The 18,532-nt window shown below is 47.1% G+C and overlaps 1 protein-coding gene across 1 annotated transcript in view; it reads left to right on the top strand.

The window, feature by feature from the left end:
- The window catches only part of LOC138289686 (alcohol dehydrogenase 1-like), a 271,379-nt gene extending 256,214 nt beyond the window's left edge, over positions 1-15,165 (top strand). The window contains exon 9 of the mRNA XM_069230192.1: positions 14,819-15,165. Within this exon, the coding sequence (XP_069086293.1) occupies positions 14,819-14,843 (25 nt within the window). The 3' untranslated portion in view covers positions 14,844-15,165. The remainder of the gene's footprint in view (positions 1-14,818) is intronic.
- Positions 15,166-18,532: the final 3,367 nt, after the last annotated feature.

Below are 18,532 nucleotides of genomic sequence, written 5' to 3'. Positions count from 1 at the left end.
CTAAAGTGCAAGTGCTCCTATGTAAAATGAATGTGTAATTTGGCATGTCCATGATTGGCATATTTGGTTTACTGGTAAGTCTGTAGTAAAATGCACTAGATTTGCCTAGAGCCTGTAAATCAAATGCTACTAGTGGGCTTGCAACACTGGTTGTGCCACCCACATTAGTGGCCCTGTAAACATCGCTCAGACCTGCTACTGCAGTGTCTGTGTGTGCAGTTTTAAACTGCCAATTCGAATTGGCAAGTGTACCCACTTGGCAGGCCTAAACCTTCCCTTTTCATACATGTAAGGCACCCCTAAGGTAGGCCCTAAGTAGCCCCATGGGCAGGGTGCAGTGTATGTTAAAGGTGGGACATGTACTGATTTGTGTTTCATGTCCTAATAGTGAAATACTGCTAAATTCAGTCTTCACTGTTGCAAGGCCTATTTCTCTCATAGGTTAACATGGGGCTGCCTTTAAATCACTTTAAAGTACAAATTCCCTTTGAGAGCATAAAGAAATATGGAGTTTGGCGTCTCTGAACTCAACGATTTTAAAATCTTTTAGTGAAGTTTGTTTTTAGATTGTTAGTATGAAAATGCCACTTTTTGAAAGTAGGCATTTTCTTGCTTAAGCCATTCTGTGACTGCCTGTTTGTGGATTACCTGTCTGGGTCAGTTTGACAGTTGGGCTGTTTATGAATCCCCTCTAGACAGTGAGACAAAGGAAGCTGGGGTGTAGCCTGCATATCCTGATGAGCCATCTGTGCTAGAGTGGAGGGAGGAGTGGTCACTTACACCTGAATGGGATGTGCCTGTCCTCTCACAATGCAGTCTCCAACCCCCTGGTGTGTGTCTGGGGCCTGGCGTGGGCAAGGTAGGATCTTGTGAACAACAGAGACTTTCCTTTGAAGAAGGCCAACTTCAAAGGCAGAAAGGGGTATAAGTATTACATCCCAAACCCCTGAAAATCAGATCACTTCTGGAACCTAGAGGAATCTCTGCCGAGGAGAAGAGCTGAGATGCTGAGGAGGAGTGCTGTCTTTGACAGTGTAACAGGTGAAATATGTTGTTTATTGGTGGAATACAGTGAAATGTGCTATGTACAGTAATGGAAGTCGTAATGGTTGGATGTCCTCAAAACTGACTTGGTGGCAGGCCTGTTTGATGTCATAGGTGGGTCCTATTTGTAGTTTAGTACTTTATTTAGACCTCAGCTAAGTGCAGTTGCTGAATGGGTGGGATGGTTGCTTGGCAGTAGTAGCAGTGTCAATTGTTGGATGGGGGCTTTTTTCCTTAACTGGGTTTCCAGTGCCATATCTTGGCCTGGGACTATGTTTGGGCGCCTGCTGTGGAGCTTCTTGGGGTGGCATGGTTGGGCCTTGTGATTCCTCGGAGGGTATATCCTGTGCTGTTTCAGCTGCTTGGGTCATCGGTTTGCTGGTTGTCCAGGGCTGTTGTGGGGGCCTCCTGTCTGGTTTGGGTGTCTGAGTGTTTGTTTACCAACTGCTGCAGTGCTCCAGCAATGGTGGCCATTGTGGCATTGTGTTCTTTCCACTGCTCCATGGCCTGTTGGTGTTGTTCCAGGTGCATGTTCTGACTTTGCTCCAGGGTGGATACAATCTGTGCCAACCTGTCTTGGGTATGTTGGTAGGCCCCCAATACCTCTGCAATGAAGTCCTTGGCTACTGCATCTATCCGGTGCCCTACCCCCTGACCCACTGGGGCACTTGACCTTGCCCTGGCCCCCGGTGGCTGTGTCCCCTGCGCAGGTCTTGACGTACCACTAGTACTAGGGCCCTCGTCTTCCTGCATGTTGGGGGTGGGAGACTGTGGCCTCTGTAGCTGTGTTCCACCTGTTTGTGCCCTGGGTCCACTGGTGTGGGTACGCCTCCCCTGGCCTGCTGGTCTTGGCTGGGTGTTAGGGGTGACAGTGTTTTCCTGGGTGGGGCTGCTGCGTGGTGAGCATCCAGGGCTGTGTGAGGGGCCTGCCTGCTCATCAGTGTCCAGGGATCCTTCACTAGTGTCCTGTGATGTGCCTCTGTCTCCCTGGAGTGCTGTGGCATTCCTTGTCCCCTCCATTAGGGTTGCATGGGTGGTGGTGCCTGTTGGGGGACATAGAAATGTATGTTACATAGGCATGAGGGTTTGAGGTGTACTGAACTGTTCAATTTTGTGCTGGTGTGCCTTTCAGTGGCCTTCCAGGGTGCCTTTGTGACGTGGACATTGCATTTAGTGGCAGTGATGGGGTTACATTGTGGTGGGAGTTATTATTCCACGTGCAGGGGTGGGTGGCTGTGCACAGCGGGAGTGATGTGGGCCTGGTAGTGAGTTGTGGGGGATGCAGGGTGGTGGATGTGGTGGGTTTTGGCTGGGTGGGGTGTGGGTCTAGTGGGTGTGGGTGGGGTGGGGTGGTGCATGCATTACACTTATGGTGTATATGGGGTAATTGTAGATGACTTACCCAAGTCCATTCCTCCAGTGAGTCCCTCTGGGTGTAGGATGGTGAGTACCTTCTCCTCCCTGCCGGTGTAGTCGGGTGGTGTGGGTGGCGGTCCTCTCCCAGTCTTCTGCACTGCGATGTGGTGCCTGGATGCCATGGCCCAGACCTTCCCCCGCAGGTCGTTCCATCTCTTGCAGATGTCATCCCTGGTGCATGGATGGTGTCCCACTGCATTCACCCTGTTCACAATGGTCAGCCACAGCTCCATTTTCTGGGCGATGGGTGTGTGCTGCACCTCGGACCCGAATATTTGTGGTTCTACTTTTAGGATCTCGTCCACCATGGTCCTTAGCTCCCTTTCAGTGAAGCGTGGATTTTTGGGGGGGACATGGTGAGGGTGGTGGATGGCGTCAGGACTGGGGACGGGGTTTTGATGCTCCTGTGTGGGCCGCTATGTGTGTCCTGTCTGCTGGCGTTCTCTGTCTGGCTCTGATACTTTCCGTCTTCTGTGTCCTGGTTTCATTGTAAGGGATTGTGGGGTGTGTCTGGGGGTGTTTTATGGTATCTGGGTGTGTGTCAGGTGTGTGGGTGCTAAGCCTAGCCAATGTGTGCACTGGTTTCTGTTCTGTCCACTTGCTGCCCGTGGCAGTCACAGCCGCGGATGGTCCTCCGTCCACCACTGTCGCCGAGGTGATTTGTCCATCATTATTTGGAGTGCGGGATGTGGGTGCGCTTGGCGGTGGCGGGGTGGGGTGGGCCGAGATTCCCGCCAACAGGGTCCTGGCGGGAGTGGTGGTCTGGGAAATTTTGACGGGGTTAGGTTTTTCGATCATTATATGGCAGGTTTACATTCGCTGCCGCCGGTGGGATTCTGTTCACCGCCGCCATGGCGGTCGGCGGTCTTTCCCGCCATGTTCAGAATGACCGCCTAAGTGAAGGACTATAAAATCAAGGATGATTTATACTTGTAGTTCAAGGGGTATGAGTCTGCTCTCCATATGAACCTGGTCCCTGAGGCACATTGGGGGGTGGGTCTGTGGATGAACTTTGACGTAGAGGGGGTGAGAGACCCTGACATCCTTAAGGGCTCCTCAGGGACTCACCTACGCCATAATGAAGGACGCCCTACTCACAAGATATGGTCTGACCCCTGAGCAGTATAGGGACAAGTTTAGGTCCTACAAAAAGAAAGAGTCCCAAATTTGGTTAGTGTGTGTAGATTCCTTTTGCAGGTCACTGGATGGTTGGATGAAGGGCAGTAAGGTAACAACGTATGAGGGGCTTTACAATGTAATTGCTTGGGAGCAATTGTACAGTCTTTGTTTTCCACAGCTGCACCAGCACCTGTTTGACAGCAAGCTGACTGACCCCAGGAAGCTTGCGCAGAAAGCGGACCACCGGGAGAGCACCAGGACCCAAAAGAGGTACAGGGGTGACCACGTCAAGGGTGGGCAGGGTCCCTTTCAGAAGAAAGGTGGTTGTAAGGGTAAACAGGGGGAGTTCTCTAAGGGGCCCCAAACTAGTTCCCAGGGTAAGGATTCCCAGCCCCCAGTGAGAAGAAACCATGGCCCTCCAAAGGGAAAACTGCAGAGGGGGGTCCCCGCAAGTGCTTTGCATGTGACAATGTGGGTCATATGTGGGGAACCCCAAATGTCCCAAGGGTACACCGGCACCCACTGGTGCTCAGTCACAGGGTTTGGCCAGTGTAGGCCTTGGGGAGGAGATGGTTCCAGGTAGGTGGAAGCCAACTGAGATGAGCCTTGTCTCACTAAGGGACAGTGAGATGCTCCACAGAACCCTTGTGCCTGAGAACACTAAGAAGTACAGGCAGTGGGTGACCATCAATGGACAGAGGCCTGTACAGAGTGGCACAGGTTCCCTTTGAATTGGGGGGGTCTCAGGTTCCTTGAAAGTAGCTGTGAGTCCAACCATGCCTGTAGATTGTTTGCTTGGCAATGACCTGGAGGATTCCCCTTGGAAGGAGGTGGAACACATGTCACACTTGGAGATATTGGGTCTGCCTGGGTGGGTATGCATATCTACCCGGTCAAGGGCAGCCCATCAAGGTAGTCAGAGGCCCCTGGAGCCTGAAACAGTGGCCCAAGGATCCGCCAGTAGGAGAAAGGGCAAGGGGTGTGGGAAACTGGCCCCAGAAGTTCCCACGGTCCAGAAGGAGGCTGAACCTGAGGGTGACACCCCGGAGCCTACATGGGAACAGGTGGCTGAGCTGGGGGAGGTCCCTGAGCTGTCACAGTGGCAGTAGGAAGGGGGGCCAACCCAGGAGGCATTCTGTGAGGCACAGAGAGTATGCCCTACTCTGGAGGGTTTGCAGCAGCAGGGTGCAGGCCAGGCAGCTGACAAGGAGCCAAGATCGCACCTGATCTATTGGGAGGACGGCCTCCTGTATAATGAGCCTAAGGTTGCTGAGCCTGGGTCAGTCCATGTGCTGGTGGTACCCCAAAGCTTCAGAGCCTTTCTACCTGGTCTGGCTCATGATGTGCCTTTAGCTGGACATCTGTGGTGAGACAAGACCTTTGACAGGCTTGTCACCCACTTTCAGTGGCCCCAGATGTGCAGGAACTCAGATACCAATTCTCTGTCTTGCCAAACTTGTCAGGCAAGTGGCAAGAGTAGGGAGAAATGCAAGGCTGTCCTCCAACCTTTTCCTGTAGTTAGTACCCCATTTGCAAGTGTTGGTATTGACATTGTGGGGCCTCTGGATCCCAAGACAGCTATGGGCAACAGGTTCACCCTGTACTTGGTGAACCATGCCACCCGGTACCCAGAAGTCATTCCACTGAGGTCAATCACCTCCCCTGTGTTGGTACATACATTTATGTTTTTTTTTATCTGCATAGGGTTCCCCAAGGAAGTGGTATCTGATAGGGGTACAAACTTCATATCTACTTATATCAAGTTTCTGTGGCGGGGTGTGGGGTAACATATAAGTTCACCACTCCTTACAACCCCCAAAGCAATGGTGGTGGTGGCTGGTTGAAAGGTTGAAAGGTGCACCTACAGGAAGGTGTCCCAAAAAGGGCTTGGATTTAGTCCTTTTGAGTTACTACAAGGCCACCCTGTCAGGGGACCTTTGAGTCTGGTGAAGGGGGGCTTAGAGAAAGCACACTTTGAGCGGACTGAATTGTCCATGCTCCCAGCAACAGATGACAGGGTAGAGGAAGAGAGTGAGCCTCTCCCTGACCTCCTGTGTGGCAGAGAGAAGGATGAGTCTGTGGAGGGAGTGAACCTCTCTCCCTGACCTCAGAATAACAGAGGGACTGTCGCCAGGTGTTGGGAAGGTTCGCCTACCTGTTCTCCTTGATCCCAGGGGTCACAAACTTGTGTACACATAATGTGGGCACTGGGGACAGTCCACCTGTTAAACAGAATGTTTACAGGGTGACTAATAAGGTCAGGGCTAGCATCAAAGATGAAGTATCAAAGATGTTAACCCTAGGGGTAATTGAGTTTTCTAGTAGTCCTTGGCCCAGCCTGTGGTCTTGGTCCCAAAGGCTGCTGCTCCTGGTGCCACACCAGAACTCTGGTTCTGTGTGGACTACCGGGGTCTCAATGCATTCCTTAAGACTAACGCGCACTCCATTCTCCGAGCTGATGAGTTCATCGATAGGTTGGGAGCTGCCAAATACCTGAGCACCTATGACTTGGCCGATTGCCTTAACTTAGGGAGCCAAGGAGATGTCAGCATTTTCTACCCCAGATGGGCACTTCCAATTTAAAGTGATGCCATTTGGGATTAAAAATGCCCCTGCCACCTTTCAGAGGTTGACTGGGCTGGATGATTTCAGTGCAGCCTACCTGGACGACACTGCAGTCTTTAGTTCCACTTGGGAGGAACACTGGCTGCACCTCTGGAGAGTGTTGGAGGCCCTGCAAAAGTCAGACCTCACTACTAAAGCCAGTAAGGGCCAAAAAGGGCAGGGTTCAGTGGTGTATTTGAAACACCAGGTAGGGGGGAGTGGCCAGGTGGCATTCCTACAGCCAAAAATTTACACCATGACTTCTAAGAAGCAACCAAAGATGGTGTTCTGGACTGGGATTTGCCAGACAGCTTTTGATGCCCTGAAGACTGTACAGCACATGTTCTGAGGGCACCTGATTTCTCCAAGGAATTTGTTGTGCAAACTGGCCCCTCAGAGCATGGCATAATAACAGTGTTATCACAGTTAAATGAAGAGGGCCTAGATTCACTTGTAGCCTTCATTAGCAGAAGGTTACTTCCCCGGAAACATAGGTGGAGTGCAACTGAGCTTGAAGCTTTTGCTGTGGTCTGGGTGCTAAAGAATCTAAGACCCTACTTGTTTTGGGACTCAGTTCCGGGTTCAGGCCGACCACAGGCCCCTCAGATGGTTAATGCAGATGAGGGGGGAGAATCCAAAACTGTTGAGGTGGTCCATTTCCCTACAGGGTATGGCCTTTACGGTGGAACACCGCCCTGGCACAGAACACCCCAATGCTGATGGTCTGTCCAGATTCTTCCGCCTTAGTGATGATAACTCCCATGAGGTTGGGTAGTTGCTCCCCACTTTCAGCTTGGAGGGTCACGTGTTAGACTTGGCATCCTTGATGTGGTCTCACCTATCTTTTTGCCTCTGTTTCCTAGGTTGTTGAGGGACTCTGTTTTTGCTGTTTTTGATACTCTGGGTACTGCTAACCATTGCTAAAGTGCAAATGTTCCTATGTAAAATGTATGTGTAAATTGACTTATCCATGATTGGCATATTTGATTTACTAGTAAGTCCATAGTAAAGTGCAATAGAGGTGCCCAGGGCCTGTAAATCAAATGCTGCAGTACTGGTTGTGCCACCCATATTAGTAGCCCTGTAAACATGACTGAAACCTGCCACTGCAGTGTCTGTGTGTGCAGGTTTAAACTGCCAATTCGACTTGGAAAGTGTACCCATTTGCCAGGCCTAAACCTTCTCTTTTCATACATGAAAGGCACCCCTAAGGTAGGCCCTAGATAGCCCCATGGGCAGGGTGCAGTGTATGATGAAGGTGGGACATGTACTAATGTGTGATACATGTCTTAGCAGTGCAATACTGCTAAATTCAGTCTTCACTGTTGCAAGCCCTATCTCTCTCATGGATTAACATGGGGGCTGCATTTAAATCACTTTAAAGTGCAGATTCCCTTTGAGCGCAGATAGAAATACGAAATTTGAGGTCTCGGAACTCACATTTTATAAATACATCTTTTAGTGAAGTTGGTTTTTAGATTTAGGCCCATATTTATACTTTTTTTGCACCGCATTTGTGCCATTTTTCAACGCGAAAGTGGTGCAAACTTACAAAATACAATTATATTTTGTAAGTTTGCGACGTTTTTACATAAAAAAATTACACAAATGCGACACACAAAAAAGTATAAATATGGGCCTTAGTTTGAAAATGTCACTTTTAGAAAGTAGGCATTTTCTTGCTTAAGCCATTCTCTGACTCTGCCTGTTTGTGCATTACTTGTCTGGCTCAATTTGACAGTTGGGCTGTTTGTGAATCCCCCCAAGACAGTGAGACAAAGGGAGCTGGAGTGTAAACTGCATATCCTGATGAGGTATCTGTGCTAGAGTGGAGAGGGGAGTGGTCACTTACACCTGAATGGGCTATGTCTGTCCTCTCACAATGCAGTCTCCCACCCCCTGGTGTGTGTCTGGGGCCTGGCCTAGTCAAGGCAGGATCTTGTGAATAATACAGACTTTCCTTTGTAGAAGGTCTACTTCAAAGGCGGAAAGGGTTAAAAGTATTGGACCCAAAACCCCTGAAAATCAGATCACTTCTGGAACCAAGAGGAACCTCTGATAAGAGAGGAGCTGGAGAGCTGAGGAGGAGTGCTACCCCTGCCTGTGACTGTGACAGTGCTTTATTGGCCTATCCTGCAGTTGTTGCTTCTGCCTGTGAAAGGGGACAAAGACTGGACTTTGTGGTATATTCCTGCTTGTGAAGAACCTCCAAGTGCTTGAACTGAGCTTGCCCACTCTCTGCTGAGACTGCTGCCCTGCCAAGTGGTGTCCTATCCAGTCCCTGGACACTTGAAAGGTGAAGTTGTCAGACAAGAGCTAAAAATCCATGCACAGAACGCCATGCAGGGAAATTTTTGATGCACCATCTGCAAGGCAGATGATAAACGAAGCGTTGTTGGCTTTGCAGCTAAAATTGATGCTCCACCTGCATCGTAGCTGGGAGATCAACGTATTGCAGCATGAGAAACGAGGCGCAACACCCGCTTGCGGGTGCTAATAAGGACACAAACCCCAGACAGTGCAGTTTTCTAACACCGTGCAATAGGAATTTCCACGCATCGTCCCTGGGCATCAAAGTCAACCCAACTCTGTGCGGATCTGAGGTGTCCCATCCGGAAATCGACCCATCTCTCTCTTGCGAGGGAGAAAAACAACACATCGCCAACCCGACCGGAGAAGAAACGACGCACAGCCTCCCTTATGAGGAAGGAATGGATGCATCACTGCCTTTTCCGATGCAGGCTCACCCATGCAGCCTTATTTTTTAAACTATCCAGGTACTTTGTGCAAACTCATCATTTCCATTGTCTATGGAGTAAGACTCTTATTTTTTTTTAAATTCATATTTTAACTTGTATATGTTGGATTTTTGTCATTTTCGTCTTGTTCGTTTTAGATAAATATTACCTATTTGTCTAAACTGGTGTGGTTTCCATTTTGTAGTATTTGCACTGTATTACTGTGTGGGTTGGTACAAATACTTTACACATTGCTTCTGAGATAAGCCTGACTGCTTGTAACAAGCTACCAGGGGGTAAGCAGGGGTTTCCTAAGTGTGTTTCTCCATTTCCCTGACTAAAGTGAGGGTCCTTGTTTGGACAGGGGGCAACCAGACTGCCAACCAAGGACCCCATTTCTAACAGTTAGCAACAATGTAAATGTCAAGCAAGATGCAAGCTTCTGATCATTAATGCAGGGTTATGTCATCATACCAGGTTGCATATACATTATGAGTTCTGGACTAAAAATTATGTTCCTTGTAGCTCCAGTGTCCCGCTCTTCTGTATTACCAGGTTGAGGGAATTACCCTCAGCTTCATTGGTGATCCTCTGCTTAGCTGCAGGATAGCCTTAGCCCAAGAGACATACAGGTATGTCAGACTGGATTGGTGGCAAAAGGGAAACTTTTTAGATGCTCAGAACTCTTATTTACCCTTGGGCATAATTCATCACCAGGATGGCTAGCACCACAAGGTATCCGCTGTCCCTGATCTCTGGGAAAGAAAGACGAAACACGGTTGTATGTTAAGATATCGAGGACTAAAATATTGCAGGCCAATATATCAAGGTCTAACTATTGAGGAACAAAATGTTGTAGAGGTAAGTGCATGTAGGTAAATATTGATTTACTATTCTAAAAATCACATATAATTACTTTGACACTATATATCAACAAAAGGCACATGTATGAAGTTAAGTACAATGAACCCATTCTTAGATATACACTTAAGCTACACTCCCAATGTTTTGACTCTCGATATTCTGAGTTACCCTTGGAAAATCTGGGATGCCGACAAGAATGAGGTATATCATTGGTGGCTGTAGGGCCAACTGACAGGGATATAGGATGAGGCTTGCCACCCTTCTAGATGACTCACCCCAACAAATCTACTGACTGGTCTCCTCCCAGTGGAAAGGGGCTCTCGGAGGGGGTATGGATTTCAGTGGGAGGACCTTATCCCTTCTAGAGTGTGGCTGTGGATGTACACATGCTGACGTTGTTAGCACTAACAGGAGTAAAGGAAAAGGCTACTACTCTTCACCCTCTGGGGAACTTCTTGAGGCCCCTTCACTAGAGTAGATGAAGGGCAGTACTACACACACCCCGGTCAACCCTTGTGGCCCCTTTATAGACAGTATCCATCATGAACTCACAGAACTCCACTCTTTTTACACTAAATTCAGCTTCATGGAGGTTTGAGATCTGTGCTGCAGATTTGCATAGGTGCTTCGGAGAAAAGTACACAGTGTTTACATTTACGTGACATCTATCTAAGGGTATAGTCAGGAAAATGTATTTGAAAGAGTAAGCCAGCATAATGGCTGTTTGTACATAAGAGAGGGTTACAGGTTCAGAAAGTCAACACTGCAGGAAAATGAAGGAAAGGCAAACAAAACCACCAAGAAAAATAATCACCATTAAATTCAACTTTGTATTCTGTTTTTTACTGACCCTTCCTAAATCAATGCATGTGTATGTGGGTGGAGGAAGGGGGTGATGAAATGTTGTACTCTGGGAGAAACATGATTGCAAATGTAGCAGTAGCTTTTCAGTGGGTGTTGGACTGGGCCCTCGGTGTAGAGTCACCCCAAACGGTTTTGCCTTCACTCCTTCGATTTTTGCTGAGTTTTATTGTTGGCCTTAGGCCTCTGCACAATTTACCACTGCTAACCAGTTCTAAAATGCTTTTTCTCACTCCCTAAAACATTGTACAATTGGCTCACATCTAATTGGCCTATTTAATGTACTTATTAATCCCCTAGTAAATTGGTATACGGTACACCCAGGTCCTGTACATGTAATGCTGTTAGTGGGCCTGCATCACTTGTTGTGCCACCCACTTAATTATCACTTTAAAACATGTTCCAGGTGTGACTTTGCAGACTGAATGCAATTTTAACTGCTGTTTCGAAATAAACCTTCTGCTAGGCCTAAACCTTTCAAAACGTTGGACATGTGCATTCAACTTTTACATGTCCTGGTACTGAAAAACTCTTAAATTAGTTTTTCAGTACTGCAAGACCTGCCTTTCCATACGATAGCATACAATAGCATTGGATTAACATATTACATTCAATAAGTGACAACGTTCAATTAGGTGTAGGTAGGAATGTTGAGTTTGGTGCCTAAACCTTCTTTAATGGTAAAGTCGCATTTTAAGTTACAGTTCTGAAAATGCCACTTTTGGAACATTGGCGTTTTCTTGTACCAGCTATATGGTGCCTGTATCCTGGGTCACATAACCAGGTGTAGCATACAATTGTTTTTTGTGCATTCCTCACAGACAGTGAGACAAAGGGGGAATAGGTGTTGGCAGGATGGGTCATCTCTGACTTGATGAGGGGGAAGAGCTGTCGCCTTCAACCATTGCACATCACAAAGGCTCTGCCCAACATGCTCACAAAGGGTTTTGATACTAGTCTTTTGTGTCCCCAGACAATGGGGCCACGGTAGGGAGGAAGGAAATTCCAAATACATGGATGGTGGAAACCTCCATAACCTTCTCCTACTTCAGAGTGGGCACCAGGTATAAATATTGGACCCTCAAACCCAACTCTTCAGTGCACCTCTGGACCTGCTGAAAACTGAGAAGGGCATCTGCACTGCTCTTAAAGAAGGACTGCTTCTCTGCTGCCCAAGTGAAAGGACTGGACCTGCATCTTGATCCCAGGACTACCAGAGTGACCCCAAGAGCTAGTTGGCTGGTCTCCTTATCAGTCCCTCAGGGACAGAAAAGTCTCCAACCATCTTGAACTTGCACCTGGACTTGCTGTAAGTCTTGCCCTCCAAATGCTGCAGTGCTGGACCCTTGAAAGTGGGCCTGAAGCCCATCTATGAGCAGAACCAAAGCAGTGCAATGCATCTCCTCACAGCCACTTTGGAACCTCGGCAGTGCAACAGATTACAGACACAGGTCTTTGCAGCTTCCTTGGAACAGGCGCTGGGTGACGCTTCCTCGATGCAGACATTCTCATTGCAAATACCTCATTGACAGCACCCTCGATGACAACACAGGACTTCACATTGCAGTCTTGCAGCTTCATTGGAACCACCACTGCACAAAATTCCCTCAACGAAGGATCTTGCAATGCTTTGCAAACCAAGATTTAATGTACTTTGATCAGTGGGACTAACCTGGTCCTTGTATCTGGCCACAATCCATTGTTGTCGGTCTGAACTTGTGACTTTGTCCTGTTCTGATGAGACCAGACAACCACAGCTGGCACTGTGTGCTGCTAGACACTATTTTCACTTAATCCTTTAAAATGCATAACTACTGATTAGACATTTGTTGTGTTGGTCTCAAATAATGTTTCAAATTTGTATCTATTTTTCTGAATTGGCATGTGATTTTTCTTATGTGGTGTTTTCACTTTATCACTGTTTGATGTGATGCATAAATACTTTACATATTGCCACTAAATTAAGCCTGACTGCTTTTTGCCAAGCTACCAGATGGTTAAGCAGAGGTTGATTTGAGGTTTGCCTATGAATTCACCCTGACAGAAATTGTGGTTACTGCTTGAGTAGGGTTGCACCTCTCTCAACTAGTAAATCAATTTCCAAACACACTTCAAGGGGAATTCTCTAGAAGCTTCTCCTACTTCAAAAAGGAACCAGGTATAGAAATAGGACCCTGAGGCACACTCTTTATTTCACTTTCAGGACCTGCTGAGGGGCTGTCAGAAGACTACCTGCTGCTATGGCCTAGAATGTACTTCAGAAGACTGCTTTGGTGCACCTATAAGGACTGCTTTGCTGCTTGAAGCCTTACCTGATCCCTCAGAGGTCTGCCCTGCTGAATGAGCTCTGTCCCACTTCTTGAACCCAGGACTACCAGTATTACTGCAAGGACTAGTTGGCTGGCCTCCTGATCAGAGCCACAGGCACAGAAAAGGCTCCATCTTGAACCTGAACCCAGCCTGAATGATTCCTAACTCACAAGTGGTGTCCTGCCAGTCCTGGTCCCTTGGTAGCGGTGGAAACAGTGCCCAGGAAGCCAAAATGCAAAACTTGGAACTTAGAAGGTTTTTGGCTAAAAATCGCACTGAGAACAACAAGGAGACTGGGGGCAACCTGCTCGTCTATCCGCTCAAGGTACATAGTTGATCTGCCTGACTTTGCTGAGGATCCCACTGAGTTCTTCTCCGCACCAGCAAATCTGGTTCAGAGGTCCTTCACAGAAGGAGTATCCTCATGGAGCCCTCATCCGCTACAGCCTCCAACTTTGTCCCAGCTGAGATTTTCGAATTCCAAAAAAGAGACTAAGGGGCATATTTACAAGAAACTGATGCTGATGTGTCATTTTTTTTGTATCACCCCTGCCCCACCTAACAACACCATGGGTGCACCATATTTACAATACGGCGCACCTTAGTGTACGTTAGGCTGATAGCGTCGAAATTATTGATGCTATTGTGGCACTTTGCTGCACTAGCATAAAAAATGTTGACACTTGTGCAACACAGTGCAAGGAGGCCTATAGACTGAAATGGGTATGTCACTTCAACACCTGCTTCAAACAGGCGTTAAAAATGACGCCAAAGATGGCACAGTGAAATCTTGTAGATTTCACTGTGCCATTTTTGCACAGGCCATTTTTGCAGGCATCCTAATGCTGGAATGCCCCCCCTGCATACATTATGCCTGAAGCAGGCATAATGTAGTGCAAGGAGTTGCAAATTGGCATAATGCATGCATTCCACTACTTTGTAAATATGGCACAGTGAATATTGTCTCCTTGAACCACATTAGCATAAACAAAATTATGCTGGCGTGATGCAAGGAGGTGCTAGGGCCTTGTAAATCTTGTCCCAAGTCCGAACGTGGAAATCATTACCATGACTTTGTACGGTGGCTCCCCAACGCCGATTTCTCCTCCTCAGACACTGCCTGAGCTTTGCCTCGCTGAACTTCTACCTTCTCAGAGTCTTTTTGGTGAAATTTCTTCTAAGTGCAAAGGTAAGTGCCAACTGGTCTCAATTCACTTTTTGTAACCAACTCCATCGAGGTGTGCTATATTTTTTTACTCTTACCTGGTCTCGCACAATTAGATGTCCACGGTTTGATCCTTGAGGCTCTAGTTTTTACCTTAAATTTAAAAAAATCGTAACCCTGGTTCTACGGATTAGATTTGTATTGTTTTGGTGTCAAAAAAATTATAAAAATGTACTCTATTTTCCTAAATGGGTGTAACATTTTTGTTAAGTCATGTTTTCACTTTATTACTGTTTTGTGCCACATAAATACTTTTCACATTCCATTTAAGTTAAGCCTGATTGTTTCTGTGCCAAGATACCAGATGGTTATGCACAGGTTGTTTTGGGAGTTTGCTCCTTACTTCACCCTAACAGAAATTGTGGTTGCTGCTTGTGGAGGGTTGCACCCCCCTCAACCAGTAAACCAATTTCTCACAGTGGGCAAGTTCGAAGACGCCCTAGTGGATTCTGAGAATGCAAGTTGACACCTGCAGGAGAACGTCTTTCCAGTCGGTCTTTATACTGGTGAAGAGTTTACTTACATTGGAATGACATATTATGCAGATTACAAAAAAAGAGGGATGTAATGTTCTATGTCTTCTGTTTTTTTAATGACAAACTGCTTAATTACACGTATTTTTCTATTTCCTTTTCAGTATACGAACCGTCCTGTTGTTTTGAGGCCCTAAATTGGAGAGCGCATTTTATCAGGATCAATCTGCTTCTGCAGATGCATTTCTTCAATCAATACTGCTCAGTGGCTTTCTACTATGAAACATGCTGTCTTATTTGAGATGCTGCTGTTCATTTGTCATATTAATCAAAAATGTGTTTCTCAAGCAGGTTCGAATAAACAAATTCATCTTTACAATCCTGTTTAAGCCCTAAGAAAATGTAATTGTGTTTGCATGAAGATTAGTTCAATTGAAGACAAAGAGTGTCCAATTGACGCAATACTCATAGCCATGCTTTTAATAAAACTGATTTTTGCTGGTTTCTTTAATTTACTGAACTACGAATATTTTATTTGTTCTTTATTTATCATTACAGTTATAGGTAATATCACCCTTAAAATCAGAAACATAAATAATATAATTGCCTTGTCTTTACTGCTTGCGTCAATTCCACACAATTTCCTGACGTGATGTTCTTGGAGAACATATTCTCGTTAATGGATTACACCAAACATTAGAGCAAGTATAGTATCCAAAACACAAATGTAAACAAAACTCATACTCTTCCCCATACGTAACATCCTTATTAAGAAGGTCATGTAACCATATTTGTGTTGTCATCCTGAATACAGCTTCTCTATCAGAAGGATTATGGACCATATTTATACTTTTTGACGCAAAACTGCGCCGGCGCAGTTTTGCGTAAAAAATATTACCGCCGGCTAATGCCATTTTGGTGCGCCGTGCGGGCGTCAGATTTATACTTTGACGCACGGCAGCGCAAACAACAGGTGGGAGTCATTATTTTTGAAGCACACCGCGGCGTCAAGTTGTAAAGGAAAACGACGTTAACGTGGCAGAAATGACTGTGGGTCGATTTACGACACCGCAAACCAGATATGCGCCTTTTTGTTTACGCAATAGCGTCAAAAAACACAGCGAACACAGCCATTTCACCAGAGGAGAGCCAACATGGATCCCAGATGCCACTACAGACCCCAGGAAGATGACAGCAGACCAGGAACCAGCCAGGAGGACCCACACAAGAACCACAACACTTTTAAGAAGAAAAGAAAGTGTCGCTTCAGTGCAGAGGAGCAGGAAATCCTGGTTAAAGAGGTGACGGAACACCAGCACCAACTGTTTGTCACATCAAAGTTGCCAATCAGTAAGAGAGAGGCTATATGGCAACAAATTGTTGACAAGATAAACAGTGTGGCAGAAGTACGCAGAACAGTCATCGAGTGCAAGAAACGCTGGCATGACTGCAAACGCAGGACCAAGGAAAAGATGGCCAGGAACAGGAAGGCAGCACTGCAGACTGGAGGGGGGAATCCAGCACACCAGGAGGCCCTGGACCACATGGAGGAGATGGACGCAGCCGTCATCCCTGAGGAGATTGTCACAGGGATTCAAGGACAGGACAGCGCAGACTACCAGAACACAACGCACATGCAGGGTAAGTCGCATGGGGAATTATAATGCAATAATGTCAATTGTGAGCATGGGGGGGATACCGACCACTAAATGCATGGAAGTCATCTAATACATGGAGTGGCATGGTTATAGGGGCACGCCATGGGAGTATGGCCCGTTCTGAGAAGACCTGGGGCACACCATTACACAACACCAACAACAGTCCCATGGTGGCATGCTGTCATGCCAACGATGGAGCAAAGATAAAGCCACGACCGGAGGGAAGGCCACTACGTCAAACTTACATCCTGGCACTTGTCAGCCAACATAATTCCTACATTAACTAGGGCCCTATTAGCAATCCTCTAGCCAAACCGACAACTGCAATGTAACTGCGACAACAGTTGCCACTACCACCTCTGATCTGTGTGCAGCTCAAGTAGCCAATGGCAGTAACCTCCCCATGGAACATACACACCTAAATTAGGGGGTGAGGATGACATCTGCAACAATCCCCTGAAACAAGACAAAGGCCCCAGTACACTCAAATGTCAATGCCCATAGTTGTCACAAACATCAGCCAAAGTAAACAACAATAGGAGTGACACAGCACTAAGGACACACCCATGCTGCATATGTCAGGGTCCATCCTGTGCCTGGGTAACAAGGCAACATCCCAAATGTCATACTGCTCAGACAACAACATTGAGGAGGGGACACATGTAACTGGTCACTGAAATACACCTGCACAGTCAGAGGACGAAATAGGACACTGATACAACTATCAGGGCAATCCAATGTAACACACATTACCCAACATCAGCATGACCCATTAACAATGTCAACATCCATATCAGATCATAACATTGCCATGCATAGGATATGCAACATGTCAATTACATTTAAGGCGATGTGAACGATCAGGGATTGGGGCAGGTCCTGATAGTTAAGTGTGCTGCTGGTGTCATCAGAACACCCACAGCCAGTGAAAGGTCTCACCATGAGAATGGATATACACGGAGGGTCGAGTAGGACAAGAAGGTGGCAATTCTCTATTTGGCATAAACCAACACCTAGAGGCGATGAGGCTGACAAGTCTGATAACTCAATAACATACATGTGACACACAGGTGGGCCATAGGCATGAAACAATGCCCATCTGAAGGACTGCAGATATTAATACAAAACAAGATCACAAAGTGAATTCATCAAAAGGCAGGCACGTCACGTCAAAATTGTCACAACACAGACACACTAATTGTACCCTGTTTCATTGCAGAGGAAGATGGATCTCCTGTCGATATGCCTGTCCCAGATTTCCCTGATGACATGGATGACGAGTCGATAAACATTCCCCAGGAGACTATCCAAAAGGTCCTTGAAACCCTCCAGACCCCACCTTCAGTCACAAGGAGGAGCACAGAACAAGAAGCCATCGCAGAGGAACCACCCACCATCCCAATTTTAAGACCTGCCAGCTCCAATACAGCTGAGGACTCAGACGACACTGGCACCAGCTTTGAGAGAACTGTAGTTGGAGTACAGCGGGAGCTGGCCAAGGAGGTCCGGGTGGGGATGCAAAATATGGCAGCCAGCCTTGAGGGGATGCGTTCGTGCATGATGTCATCTGCAGATCAGGCTGCAGCTATGCAAGCCCTAACATCTATCTTGCAGGAACTGCAGAAAACCCAGAAGGAAATCAGTACAGCTGTAATACAGTTGGCTCAACACCTACAACAGCAATCCTGTCAACGCGTGCACAAATGCAATATTGAACCCCCTCAGGGCCGACCTGGCTGCCTACCATCGTGATGTGGCTGCTATTCTCAAGAACCAGCAGGCCCTCCTTGCAGCAGTACTGCCCTTAAGACCTTCACAGGGAGCAGCCACCGGGATGTCTGACTCCACGTCTTCTAACACTGAGGTGTGTGTTGCCCCTTCACAACCAACAACAAGAAGGACAAAGCAGGCAACACAAACATCAGAAGAGGAAGACATGGAACAGATCACATTCACAAGGAAAAGTACCCGGAAGCACTTGTCCCTGCCACCTGGCCAACTATTACCAAAGTCCTGCGTTTTGAAACATGACAGTCTTACAACAATTGTACTCAAGCACTGTTCTGCTAACCACTGTATAACTTGTCACCCAGCCCAGTGATTGTCTCTCTCCTACTCATTGGCTAAGTCTGTCCCTCTGCACTGTCTGAAACAGCAACCCCAGCATGACAAAAGCATTTTGGTAAACCGTTGTGTTGGATCACACTGGAAGATATCACT

The sequence above is a fragment of the Pleurodeles waltl genome, chromosome 1_1 (genome assembly GCF_031143425.1).
Source record: "Pleurodeles waltl isolate 20211129_DDA chromosome 1_1, aPleWal1.hap1.20221129, whole genome shotgun sequence".
NCBI lineage: Eukaryota > Metazoa > Chordata > Amphibia > Caudata > Salamandridae > Pleurodeles > Pleurodeles waltl.
This window is presented reverse-complemented; position numbering and strand designations above follow the sequence as displayed.